The 13,531-nt window shown below is 33.8% G+C and overlaps 1 protein-coding gene across 5 annotated transcripts in view; it reads left to right on the forward strand.

Moving 5' to 3' along the window:
* LOC129947342 (protein furry) overlaps positions 1–13,531 on the forward strand; it is a 137,760-nt gene that overhangs the window by 78,792 nt on the left and 45,437 nt on the right. For 4 of the 5 annotated variants that reach the window (XM_056057863.1, XM_056057867.1, XM_056057866.1 and 1 more), the window contains 3 exons: positions 10,381–10,500; positions 10,574–10,707; positions 10,867–10,965. In XM_056057863.1, coding sequence (XP_055913838.1) covers positions 10,381–10,500; positions 10,574–10,707; positions 10,867–10,965 — 353 coding nt within the window. The remainder of the gene's footprint in view (positions 1–10,380; positions 10,501–10,573; positions 10,708–10,866; positions 10,966–13,531) is intronic. The other variant, XM_056057865.1, reaches the window with a different exon arrangement.

Raw genomic sequence — 13,531 nt, forward strand, 5'->3', positions numbered from 1 at the left:
AGGGCTTAAAAAAACAATTTGGAGTTCTGCGAGTAAGGAGCCCAAAAATAGCACTTAATGACCCCATCATTAGTTTTTTTTTAAATTTTGTTTGGTTTAAAAAGTCTCCAAACACTTCAACTTTGCGACTCATTTTAGGGGGTAAGAGGTGGAGATACTTATTATGAGTTTCGCTAACTTAGGAGCTCGAAAAGAGCACTAAATTCCCTCATCATCAGTTTTTTGAAATTATGAACCTAAAGGTGTGGTGTTTCCAGCTTGACGTCAAGCTGGGAACACCACAAGTTTTAGGGGAAAGGATTTTTGAACCAAGCTGGGATTCTCTAATCACTAAATTACCACACAAAGAGCCCTAAATCACCCCATCATTAGAATTTCGAAATTCGATTGTGGTGTTTCTAGCTTTACGGACCCTAATAATAATAATAATAATAAAAAAGAAATTATTCAAGTTTAAAGAGATAGTTCTAAAAAGAACTTTGACAAATATTATGAAAAAATGTGATTCCTAACACTAAGTAGCTCGGAAAAGAACTTTTTAAGTGAAGCATAAAAATGTGTTAAAAAAACTCTAAATATTCAAAGTCGCGCGCGGTCAGGTATTGAGTCAGTCTTAAATATGAAATTATTTATTTGGATACAAATTTTATATGGTATGGATAACACGGGCTGATTTTGATCGGTATTTGTATCAATTTGTTATATGTAAAAAAGTAGTTATAGTGACGTAACTACAATAGTTAGACATATGGCCTCGCGAAGTTTTTTGTACATAATGATATATTCTATAATATTCTCGAACATTTTTTTTATGCTATCATTAATACTCTTCGCAGTTCATGCGATGAAAGACATTTTATGGCAAATTTTTCAGACCTTTAGTTGGTTTTAATAAGAATTTCTAAAGATTTCTATAGTAATCTAGTACTAAATATAGGTTGTGTTACTCAGTGATAATGTAGCTTTCTAGTGGAAAAAGAACTATTAAAATCGGTCCAGTACTTTTTGAGTTTATTCGTTACATACAAAAAATACAAATCTTTAAGGTATTATTGTAGATAAAAAATATAATATATATCCATTAACGAAATACGATAGTTTTGAATTCAATTCATGACCCTTACGACCCCCCCCTTGGGTCCGCCCGCCATTGTTTGAAATCCCATTTAATTTTTTTAAAGGTTATTAGTTATGAGAATTTCTTTTTAAAGATTAAATAAAACAAACAAAGAAGAAGTAGACGAAATGTCAGGAGTGTTCAATTTTATAAGAAAAATACAAAGTTTATGAATAAGGAACAACAAGGATTCATAGTGCTGAAAGTTGATATTTACGGTTCGTTTGATTTATAATGGCTTTACATTCAATGTATTATTTATATTCAAACGAAAATAAAATAGAATCCACTCAAGCTAGTAAAAGAAAAAAAAAAGAATAATCGAGTGAAGAGATAGAAAACATTGTAAGAATTTGAAATAATTTTACAGCTCTGCATAGATGTTGAATTTTCTTTGAATTCCTTTTTCTTTGAATATATGCAATGTTGCTTAATGCTTATTGTATTTTACATTCAACTTGGCTTAGTTAGATTAACCATGAAAACTTGTATTTTTATTTCAGTTGTGAGAAGTATGTTAAAATATTTTCGATATAATCTATGACTATCTCAAAAACACAAAACATACTGAATAGGATAACGATTTTGGTTCTTAGAAATATTAAATGTGAAATCGAAAATTATTTTTCGAAATCTTGGTTTACTTTACCGAAAAATTCTACAAATACAATTATAATTTGTAGACATTTATCAACTTACCCACGACCCACACTGATAACTTCCCATCCCGTCTGTCGATTTGTCTTGCTTAAAAGTTTTTATGTTTTCGTGTTGTGTAAAAAAAGTTATTAGTTAAATTATTCTTAAAAATTTTAAAATACCTAACGATAGTTTGATTTCGAAATCTATTTTTGTTAGTTTTTAACAATGTTAGACATTTCTTAAAAGTTTGTATTTCTTATATAAACAAATACAAATTGCGGTTAAATTAAATTAAATTTAAGGCAAGAACCGAACATCTGACTGTTTTATTTTATACAAAAATTACCCAATGTTGAAAACAATATTTTTTTTTATAAAATGAAAATAATTTGAAGCACATATCTCAAAGTTTTGAAAAGATATTTGTGTCGAAAATCAATTTTTACGAGCTTTTACTAATTGCTTTTTTATGTACATATTTATATTTATCAATAAAACTGTCAATTCGATTTTTCTCAAATTTTATTAAATGTTGACAACAATATTTCTTATAAGATAAAATTAGTTTGAAGCTAACAAAACTGAATACAACAATATTATTTAAAAAATAAAATTAGTTTAAAGCAAATGTCTGTAAGATTTGTAAAGTTATTTCAGTCAAAAAAAAGTTTAAACATTCTTTTTGGTTTTTTTTTTTGTAAAAAAAACTGTCTATTAGATTTTTTTTTGAATGTTGAAAACAATATTTCTTAGAAGATAAAATAAATTGCAAGCCATAATCTTAAATTTTCAAGAACATATTTGAGTTGAAATTCAATATTTACCAACTTTGAGCAATGTTTTTCTTAGGTTTTTATTTTGTATAAAAAAATCTGTCAATTCGATTTTTCTCAAAATTTTACCAGATGTTAAAAAAAGTTATTCTTCCTTGCACGAAATTGTTTTAGAGATGAAATCATTTTATATTCGTAAAATTTTCGAGGTGACAAATGTTTTTATTTTCAGTTTTTTTTTTGATTTATAAAAAACAGTTTATTTGAAGTTGATATCTCTTCTGGTTCTTGAGAAATGGACGTCAAAAAAACTTCACGAACGTACGTACACACGCAGTCAGAAACATCTCTCTAAAAATCATTTATTTCGAGTCTAGGGACCTTGAAACGTCGGTCAAAATGTCAAAATTTTCAATTCAACAAATCGGACCGATTACAATAACTTCCTATGGGAAGTACTTTTTAAAAGAAATGAATGTCTATTTAATTGTATAGAAGGAGGAAAAGGAGGGAACATGAACACAAAAAAATTATAACAGCAGCATCATATCCTTTTCATGAAATTTACCATGGCCAATTCGCATATTTGCATCTGTATGTCCTTGATAACGTTACGAGTTCCATCTTAAAGCTCTTCAATCAATTGTAGAGTGTTGACACACAGCTTGTCTTTCACGAAGGGTGATAAATCGCCCAAGATCTTAGTGACAAATTGCGATTACTTTGTAGTTTGCGAAAGACATAGCGCGACATCAACGTTTTCCAATTATGACCATAAAATCATTAATCATAGCTCAAATAAACCAAAAATAAAATGAATTTATAAAACTGCACCTCACCAACCTCTTAAAATGTTTGCTTCACTCAAACTTGAGGCTACTTTAAATGAATTGTTTAAAACAAAACATAACATAAAGATCCATCACTTATATTCCAGTGAACACTGAGGAGTAATTCGCATATCGATGAAAAAAAAACTGTTTACAGGCACAAAGGTCGAAGGATAACGTTATTAATAAGTGACAAAAAGTCCCCAAAAACCATAAAAAGTTATTAAGATTTTTTGACGACATTTTCTGTTTTAAAGCTTTTGAAATGTGATAACTTTTCATTCCGTCTGTCGATTTGTCTTGTTTAAAAATTTGTTGGATAGTTTCTCAATTGAAACTATCTTTGCTCGATAAAGTCCTTCTTACTGACTTACAGCAAAAAAGCTGTATTAAAAACTCAAAAAATCGCATTCTCGATTTTCTTATATATAGATATTTATCAATTACTAATATTGATAGATATCACCACCCTTTGGAAATACAAAATTTAGCCACCCTTGGTACACAAAAGAATTACGTTTACGGCGTTACAAAAGAAATAAGGCATGGACAATTTATCTCAAAATTCTGTCTCCAACCAACTTCTCTTTTTATGTTGAACTCTTTAACAAATTTAAAACTCTTTCTAATTTTGTATATGCTTGTTATGTTACTGATATGGGCACCGCAAGATCCGGTCAGTTAATTCGAGTGACCCTAGTATGTTCCCTAAAATCAACAAGATATTCGGGAAAAAGAACGACAATGACCTTCCGAGTCTGAAACTCCAAAGAACAACTCAGGACAGCGCAAATAGATCCAGATGAAGCCAACTTTGACAATGACTTTTACATAATTGAAGTTCTGAAAGAAAAAGTGGAGGTGGTGGGAGCTGCTTTCCAGCAACTGTACAAGGTGAATGTTAGCATTCGCCCCGACCACGACCTGGAAAACAGAGCCCCACTTAATCACTTTTACCTCCGAAATGACATTACACAATGGCGATTTGCGAACCGCGGTTCCATGCGGTTCAATGACGATTCCTTGGCAAATGCCATAATAATCGAGCAAACGGAACCAAGTCTTGTTAGTCACGAACGTTGAGCTTCAGCTCATCTTTAATTCAATACAAAATAAAAAGTCAGCAGGTGGGGATGACATTTACCGATGGAAGCAATTGACATTTACTCCACACTCCTGAACAATGCACTGAATAATGCTTATTATCCAGTACATTGAAAGACCGCTGTTTCATCCTCTCCCGAAAAAAGGAAAGGACAACTCCAACCCGGCAAATCTTCGATCGATAAGTCTTGTTCCGAGTATCAGCAAAGTTTTCGAAAAGATCATCAATAGATCTCTGACTAAGTGGGCTGCGGACAACAAAATAATTCCGGATAAACAGTTCGGGTTCAAGGCGGGTCATGACACAATTCATGCTGCCTCTAAACTCGTTTCTGATATCCAATGGAATAAATCAAAACAACTATGCACAGGTGCTGTTCTGGTTAATTTGGAAAAGGCCTTTGACACCGCATGGTTAGAGGGTCTTTACCTAAAACTGAGCCGGCTTGGCAATCAAGCCATTGTTGTATATACTTTATGATATGCTTAACGGTAGAAAGTTTGTTGTCAAAAGTGGCAATGTAACTTCTACCACAACATTCTCAACTAAAAATGGTCTTCAACAGGGAGCGGGGAATTCGCCGATTCTCTTCAGCATTTACACCAGCAATCTGATAGGTAGTCTTACAAAGGCAATTGCGTACGACGATGATCTAATTGCGTACAGAACGGCCCGAAAGGTTGAGGTTATTAGAATTCTCTTGCAGCGTGATTTCGACAAGATTCAGCGATATTGCGACGACTGGAAACTGTAAATAAATGTCCAGAAGTCGGAGACGATTCTGTTCCGGACTCCGTTGGCTGGGGCCACGAGAGATACGTGCTAGAATTGGGGCAAGATGGTCATGGTTGATCTTCACGGGCAGCCATTAGCGAGCAAAAGTGTAGTGAAGTACCTCGGTATCTGGTTAGATCAGTATTTATATTTCGATAGACATTCGATAGATAGATGCGGTTTGATACAGGATAGATTGGCAGTTCCGTTAATCTACCACGTCAGACGACGAACCGTGGATAGGCGACTCCTGTACAATCGGGACGTCATGGCACAAAGCGGAGCAGAGCTCCTTCTGTTCAGTAGGGCTGTGTCCGAACGGGACCGAACTGATAGGGAGAAGCAGGAGAACCAGTTTTGGTGGCTTCAATCGGCACTTGATAGTGGGTAGTCGGGATAGGGTTTTCAGCCTTGGCTGGCTAACATACTTGTTTTACAGTTTTAGGGTTTAGTTTTAAGTAGAATAGGCATGGTGGCACACAAAAAAAAGAGAAAAAAAATAAAAAAAAAAAACAAAAACATTAAAAATAACATGGAATACAAAAAAAAAATAATTTAAAAAAAAAATATGAAAAACAAAAATGTTAGATAATTAAATTTGCTGCTGTGGTTGTTCTAGGTTTAAGTAGTTTATGGGTAGAATAGGTAGTTTAAGTTAGCTTTAAGTTTTATTTAAAGACCTAATTTTAAGTAGTTTTTAAGTACAAATAAAAAGGATATTGATATTAGTTAAAAAAAAAAAAAAATCGGTACCCAATTTATTTATTTTATTTTTTATTAGTTTTTTAAATTTTCTAATGAATACAAAAATAAATAAAATTGAATTGAAGTTAAAATAGATCAAAGGGCCGAAAGGCATTAGTATTAAATATTATTGTTTAACTTAGAGTGTCCGTATGGGACCCTTAAGTTAGTTGTAAGTTATGGGCTAGTTTTATTAATTTTTGTCTAGCTTTGAAATAGGTTTAAGATTGAATTAATAAAAATGAATTAAAAAAAAAACTGATATGGACACCTAAAATGAAAATCCTAAAAAAAATTGGAATTTTGTAAACTCAAAGAAAAAATCAGATGGCTTTCCAGTTAACTTCACTTTCAAGAACCTTTCATTAGATAAAAATGTTGATATCTGTAAGGCTTTCGCAACAAATTTCCATGAATCATTTGTTAATAGCCCTGAAGAAGCTGATGACGTGTATTTTCATAATCTTCACTCCTTTTCGCAAACTAGGTGATCTTTTAACCGCTTTGAATGATGACTGTTCAGCCGGTCCTGATGATATTCCCCTGATAGTATTAAAAAAGTGTAGTAATGCTTTAGTTGAACCCCTTACTTCCTTATTTAAACTAACTCTAAAAACAGACAAATTTCCCAGTATATGGAAGAAGTCATTTCTAACACCAATTTTCAAGAAAGGTAACAGGGTGGATATAACAAACTACAGGCCCATTGTAAAGTTTTCTTCCATTCCTAAATTGTTTGAACATTTGTAGCATTTTTTAGTAAAAATTTCACTTGTGAACAGCTACATCGTTTTGTGAGAAAAAGATCAACCGTTACAAATCTCCTGACATTCTCAAACATATGTTCAAACGCTTAAGAACAAGGTTATGAAGTTGACTGCGGATAGTGTGAAAACACTGACTTTTCTAAAGCATGTGATCATTTTAACCACGGAATTATTTTATTTAAAGTTAAAGCTCTTGATTTTCCACCATTTTTCTTAGCTTGGATAAAATCGTACCTTGGGAACATATCCTATAAGGTAAAATTTAGAAATTGTCATTCAGAACCTTTTGTTGTCAAATCTGGTGTTCCACAGGGAAGCCATCTTGGCCCTTTTCTATTTATCCTGTCTATTAATGACGTATCGTCATGTCTACGCTCATTTTTGTTGACGACATAAAGATTTTTAAGATAGTAAAGTCCACCCATGATCGTATCTTTTATAAACCGACATTGATAGTTTCACATTTTGGTGTGGAAAAAATAGCCTTGCCCTCAGCCCTTTAAAATACCAGACTATAACTTTCACTAAAAAACTAATCAATAACGTATTTGACTACTGTATATCACAGCAAAAACTCTGTCACGTCTCCACATTTAAAGATTTAGGTATTCATTTTTGTTCCAACTTTGAATTTACACATCACATTAGTTTTATTGTTAATAAGGCAAGTTCTATGCTTGGTTTTATAAAACGCTGGGCAAAGGAGTTCAATGATCCCTATGTTACCCTTTCTTTGTATAATTGCCATGTTCGTCCTCATCTTGAGTATGCTTCGTAGGTATGGACTCCCTATTCATAGAAAACGTATTGAATCAATTTAACATAATATCATTCGCTTTGCCCTAGAGGGTCTTCCTTGGGATGATCCTTATGATCTGCCTCTCTATGAAGATCGTATTTTACTTCTTCAAATGCAGTCTCTCCATCAAAGGCGTGTTAATAATGAATTAGTATTTTTTCATCAACTCATTAATGATGAAATTGATGCACCTTATTTGCTGTCTTGTGTATATTTGAATTACCGAGACGGAACTCATCAACTATGAGAAGAATGAAGCTTTAAGTCGAATGAGCATTTTATATAACATAAACTGTTCATCGATAGATTTAAATCTAAATAAGGTGGGATTAAAATCATTGTTTAGAACTATTGCTCCACTCCACTATCTGTAATCGATAAATGTTAACCATGTTTTGTATTTTGTGCGAGTGTTAGGCTATAATTGTATTATTTGTTTTTCTAACAACTAACACATGCACTTGCTTGCTATAAGCTTACTAAAGGGTGATTTTTTTGAGGTTAGGATTTTCATGCATTAGTCTTTGACAGATCACGCGGGATTTCAGACATGGTGTCAAAGAGAAAGATGCTCAGTATGCTTTGACATTTCATCATGAATAGACTTACTAACGAGCAACGCTTGCAAATCATTGAATTTTATTACCAAAATCAGTGTTCGGTTCGAAATGTGTTTCGCGCTTTACGTCCAATTTATGGTCTACATAATCGACCAAGTGAGCAAACAATTATTGCGATTGTGACCAAGTTTCGCACTCAGTTTACTTTATTGGACATTAAACCAACCACACGAATGCGTACAGTGCGTACAGAAGAGAATATTGCGTCTGTTTCTGAGAGTGTTGCTGAAGACCGTGAAATGTCGATTCGTCGCCGTTCGCAGCAATTGGGTTTGTGTTATTCGACCACATGGAAGATTTTACGCAAAGATCTTGGTGTAAAACCGTATAAAATACAGCTCGTGCAAGAACTGAAGCCGAACGATCTGCCACAACGTCGAATTTTCAGTGAATGGGCCCTAGAAAAGTTGACAGAAAATCCGCTTTTTTATCGACAAATTTTGTTCATCGATGAGGCTCATTTCTGGTTGAATGGCTACGTAAATAAGCAAAATTGCCGCATTTCAGTGAAGAGCAACCGGAAGCCGTTCAAGAACTGCCCATGCATCCCGAAAAATGCACTGTTTGGTGTGGTTTGTACGCTGGTGGAATCATTGGACCGTATTTTTTCAAAGATGCTGTTGGACGCAACGTTACGGTGAATGGCGATCGCTATCGTTCAATGCTAACAAACTTTTTGTTGCCAAAAATGGAAGAACTGAACTTGGTTGACATGTGGTTTCAACAAGATGGCGCTACATGCCACACAGCTCGCGATTCTATGGCCATTTTGAGGGAAAACTTCGGAGAACAATTCATCTCAAGGAATGGACCGGTAAGTTGGCCACCAAGATCATGCGATTTGACGCCTTTAGACTATTTTTTGTGGGGCTACGTCAAGTCTAAAGTCTACACAAATAAGCCAGCAACTATTCCAGCTTTGGAAGACAACATTTCCGAAGAAATTCGGGCTATTCCGTCCGAAATGCTCGAAAAAGTTACCCAAAATTGGACTTTCCGAATGGACCACCTAGGACGCACCCGCGGTCAACATTTAAAAGAAATTATCTTCAAAAAGTAAATGTCATGGACCAATCTAACGTTTCAAATAAAGAATCGATGAGATTTTGCAAACTTTATGTGTTTTTTTTTTTTTTAAGTTCTCAAGCTCTTAAAAAATCACCGTTTACTTTCTAAAAATTCTGAAGTGTACAAAAAAATATATATTAATTTTGAATTACTTAAAATTAAAGCCATAGAAACCCAAGTTCAATTTTATTGCCAAGAAGAAAATTTTGCCGACCAGTGCTACGAGTATTAGTAGTTGGCGCATAAAAATCAAGCAAATATTTTCTCAATACCTCCCGTTTTTATCAATGGTACGACAGCCATCTAACTGATGAGCTCAAATGTCGTTCCTGGACAAAATGCATTGTATAGTTTACTTTAACAAAAATATTGGTATTGTTTTCTCGTTTAAACTTTTCATTTTGATAATTGGTGAAACAAGGGGTTCAAAAATTTACGAATGAAGCTCTACGCCAAAAATTCAGCCGAAATTTTCGAAATTTTTAGAAGTAAGGTAATTTTTGTATCTATTTTTTCTGCACTATATGGAGCTTATAGTATATTTAATAAATTTAGATTAGTTATCACTGGGCATTTTGTTTTCCTTCCTTAAGGATATTCATCAGAACGTCTTCAGAACTTCTTCAAACCGTTAGTTTTATAGAAAACAATAAAATAAAGCCAATAGGCTGATGCTGAATATTGATTTATCAGTTGCTGCGGGAAATTCTCATGTAAAGTGCTTCTTAAATATGCCGTTCAGATTCGGCATAAAAACTGTAGGTCCCCTTTATTCCTGACACTACTTGCACTTAGAATTATTTAAGTGTATTGTTCCAATTGCGTGACTCTTCGATTTCTATCAGTCGAGAGGCAACGTACGCAATAAAGCAGAGCTCTCCATATTGTAGGTACTTTAAAGATTGATAATGTCCTCTAAAAGTATTTATAAGGCAGGTATAACCTTGATCCAGGAAATACAATGATAATTTTTAACACAACCTAAGCAATCAGCTATTTCTATTCACACGAAATTACACAATTTATTTCCGCGAAACTACACAACATGACATTTTCTTGAGAGTAAAAAAAAAGAATCTGTTAAATTAATCCTTATCTCATTTTTCAAGTTTAATGTTTCATTTTGTATTTTTATTTTTAGAAGATGAGAAAGCTGGTACTCTAGATATTTTACTTAGCAATGCATATTGTCGCTCGCAACGTTTCCTCTCCAAACAAATGGCCCAGCTGCGTCCAGAACTGACCATGTCAATGTTTTCTGGTAAGATACAAAAAAAAGAAAAATAATTTCAACAAGAAGAAAAAGTCTGCTCATTGCTCTTATTTTCATGCAGAAATAACTCATCGTTTCCAAACGGCAAGGGAAGAAGTAAGAGCTTTGCTCTTGCAATGCCTGTTACCTTGGCTTCAAAATATGGAATTAGTTGCAACAACAGTCCCTCCTGCAACGCCTTTATCATACATCATGGTAGGTTGTTATATATTCCTTTTTTTTTATCCTTGAAACAAAAAAATGTTTGCATAAAGCGTTTTTGATGTGGCGTGTAAATATTATTTCTTTTTCATAACATGTTTTCGCTTCCGCCTCCACCTCCTCCTCGTTCTCATGTTTCTTTCCTTATTTCAGTATTTTCCAGATTCTGGAACACGTGGCCGACGAGAAGGTACTGGCTCTACGGAGGCTACAGAAATGATATTGAATAATCTTTTTTACATTACTGCAAAGGTAAGTCCTTAAGTCATTATTTTGTTCTTCCTCTTTTTTTTTTGTTGTTGTTGGTGTTTTAAATATGAAATAAAGAGCTGGCGATATGATGTTTTGTTTAATTATTCCTTAAATGCTTTAAGCTTAAAGGCATATGCAGTTTAGAATAGTGTCATTTATTTGGGTTCTTAAGGGATTACAGTAAATGATGATCAATTTCGTAAAGACGTTTGTCAATGTTACCACGTAGTTAGGGTTTTGTTGGATTAAGTTTGTCTTACATACGAGATAAAGAGTAATGAAAGACCAAAGTTCTTTCAAATAATGGAGAATCTTCAATTTTAGAAGCAGTTACTTGCCTATTTAGGTCTTGCGTCATGTGCTCCTCGGTCGTCCAGCTTATTCTTTCTTGTGTGAGCGGATTCCACAGCAATGCTTGGCCTGCATACAGTCGTTACCTTTTCGAAGCGTATGTCTAATTCAATACGCCTTCGGACAATAGAGTCTATAGGTTTCTGATCTGTCCTTCTATGAAGGACCTCATTGGATATTCGGTTTGGCCAGAAAATCCATTCACGAATGTTTGTAGCTTTCTTGTGATTGCTTTCTTGTAACCTTCCAGGTGCTACATCCATAAAGAAGCACAGATTAGTCATTTGTGCGAAACAGTCATAGCTTTGTTCTTAAGCTAATAGAGTTATTCCTCCAAATTTTCGACAGCTTAACGAACGCCGCTTTTGCTTTGGTGATGCGCAAGATAAAGTCTGGGCCGGTTTCGCCTTCGATGGAGATAATACTTCGAAGATATTGATAGCTCTCCACTTTTTCCACCGGTTGCGAGGAAATATTTACTTGAGAGGATGGTCGGGTTCCGAAATTGATCATTTTTGTTTTGCAGTAATAAATTTTCAGACCCACGACTTCTGCTTCTTCTATAAAAGAGTAAGCAAACATCGTCTGCGTAATCCAAGTGATTTAAATAGGATGTCAAAGTCCATTGGATCCCTCCGCTACCTGGGAAGGCTGCGAGCAGTACATCACTTATCACCAACAAAAAAAATATTGGCGACAGATTACAGCCCTGTCTGACTCCGCTACTGATTTCAAAATCCTCTGACAACTTTTAATCGTGCAGAACGTTGGACTTGGTTCCATCATATGTTGCCTTAATAATAGCAATTAGTTTTTCTAGAATATGCCTTTCCTCTGCAAAGCTAACCAGATGTACTCCCTGTGTAGTGAATGTCAGGTGTAGTGGTGGTCGATATTTAAAGAACTGCTCAATAATGATCGGCAGGGTGTTGATATGAAGGAGTTAAAGACACTATATTTTGTATTTATTTACATGCATTCTGAAGCAAAATATCTATTATCTATTCATTTAAAAATGTAGCTTTAATGTAATTTTTACCACAAAAATGTTTTCAAATTGTTTTACACATTATCATAATAAAAATAGAATTGCAGGAAAGCAATTTTTCTGACACAGAGGATTGAGAAATAAAACCTTATTATCCCTTAAAATGCCACAGGTACAATTCAATTTGAACTGGTTGTTGTAAGCCTTCATAAAAAAAGCTGTATACTGTGAGGCTTGATTCAAACTAACATGGCATAAGTTAGAAGCAAAGCACATCCACTTCACAGCGTCACTGCCAACCGCAAGTTTTTTTTTTGCGATAAAAAGAAAATCTTGAATGAAAATTCTCTGTTTCATAAACTAATGTCAATATTGTCACTATTTATAAATGTATAAAATACATAAAAATACACCATAATATCTAATAAAATGAGAAAAACGAAAGGGTTTAAAATGTATTTGAAAAAGGTGTTATTTTAATATATATGCTCTAGCTAAATTTGTTTTTAAACGTAAAACTTCTTGTCAATCAGCATCGCATCGTAATCAGATGAGCAACGGTCAGCATCGCAAAAAAGCAGTGATTTCTAATCACTACCAAACAATTTGACGTTTGTGAATTTACCCTTAGTCTTTGATTCTTTCATATTAATTTAAAAACCCCAATGAGTTTTCAAACGTAACCAAAGCTTATAGAATCGATGCATATATTACGCTATTGCAGCTAGATGATTAATATCCTTCCAATGCAAGCTTTAATGTTTAGCAATTGCAATGACAGACTATTAGCTTTTTAATTTACTACATTAACACTATTTTCACTGCAAGAAATGTAGACTAAAACCGGAATCCACTTGTTGTTCTAAATTCATTTCATCAATTCCAAACCATCGTTTTTTTTTTTATAATTTTCGAAGAGTGTAGCCAGTCCTCTTCAGGGGTAGCCTTCAATGCCTTCCCAATTTCCGTTTTATCTCTCTTATCGATTCCAACAGGTGTCCACGGATAATTCTATTAAATTTAATGAATAGACATAGAATTCAGTTAGTTCGTTTAGTCAGGCGAGTACGGAGATTTCGAAATGATATCGGTCGACTTTTTGGAGGAACAATTAAAACAAGGTTAATAAAGTTTAGGACTATTAATCGGGGAAATTGGAGCCCCAGATTTTGTTTGTTTGTTTGTTTTTAGAACTCTTCTTTCAAAATTTAACACTTTAGAACTAAA

Source organism: Eupeodes corollae, chromosome 2, assembly GCF_945859685.1.
Source record: "Eupeodes corollae chromosome 2, idEupCoro1.1, whole genome shotgun sequence".
NCBI classification, from domain to species: Eukaryota; Metazoa; Arthropoda; class Insecta; order Diptera; family Syrphidae; genus Eupeodes; species Eupeodes corollae.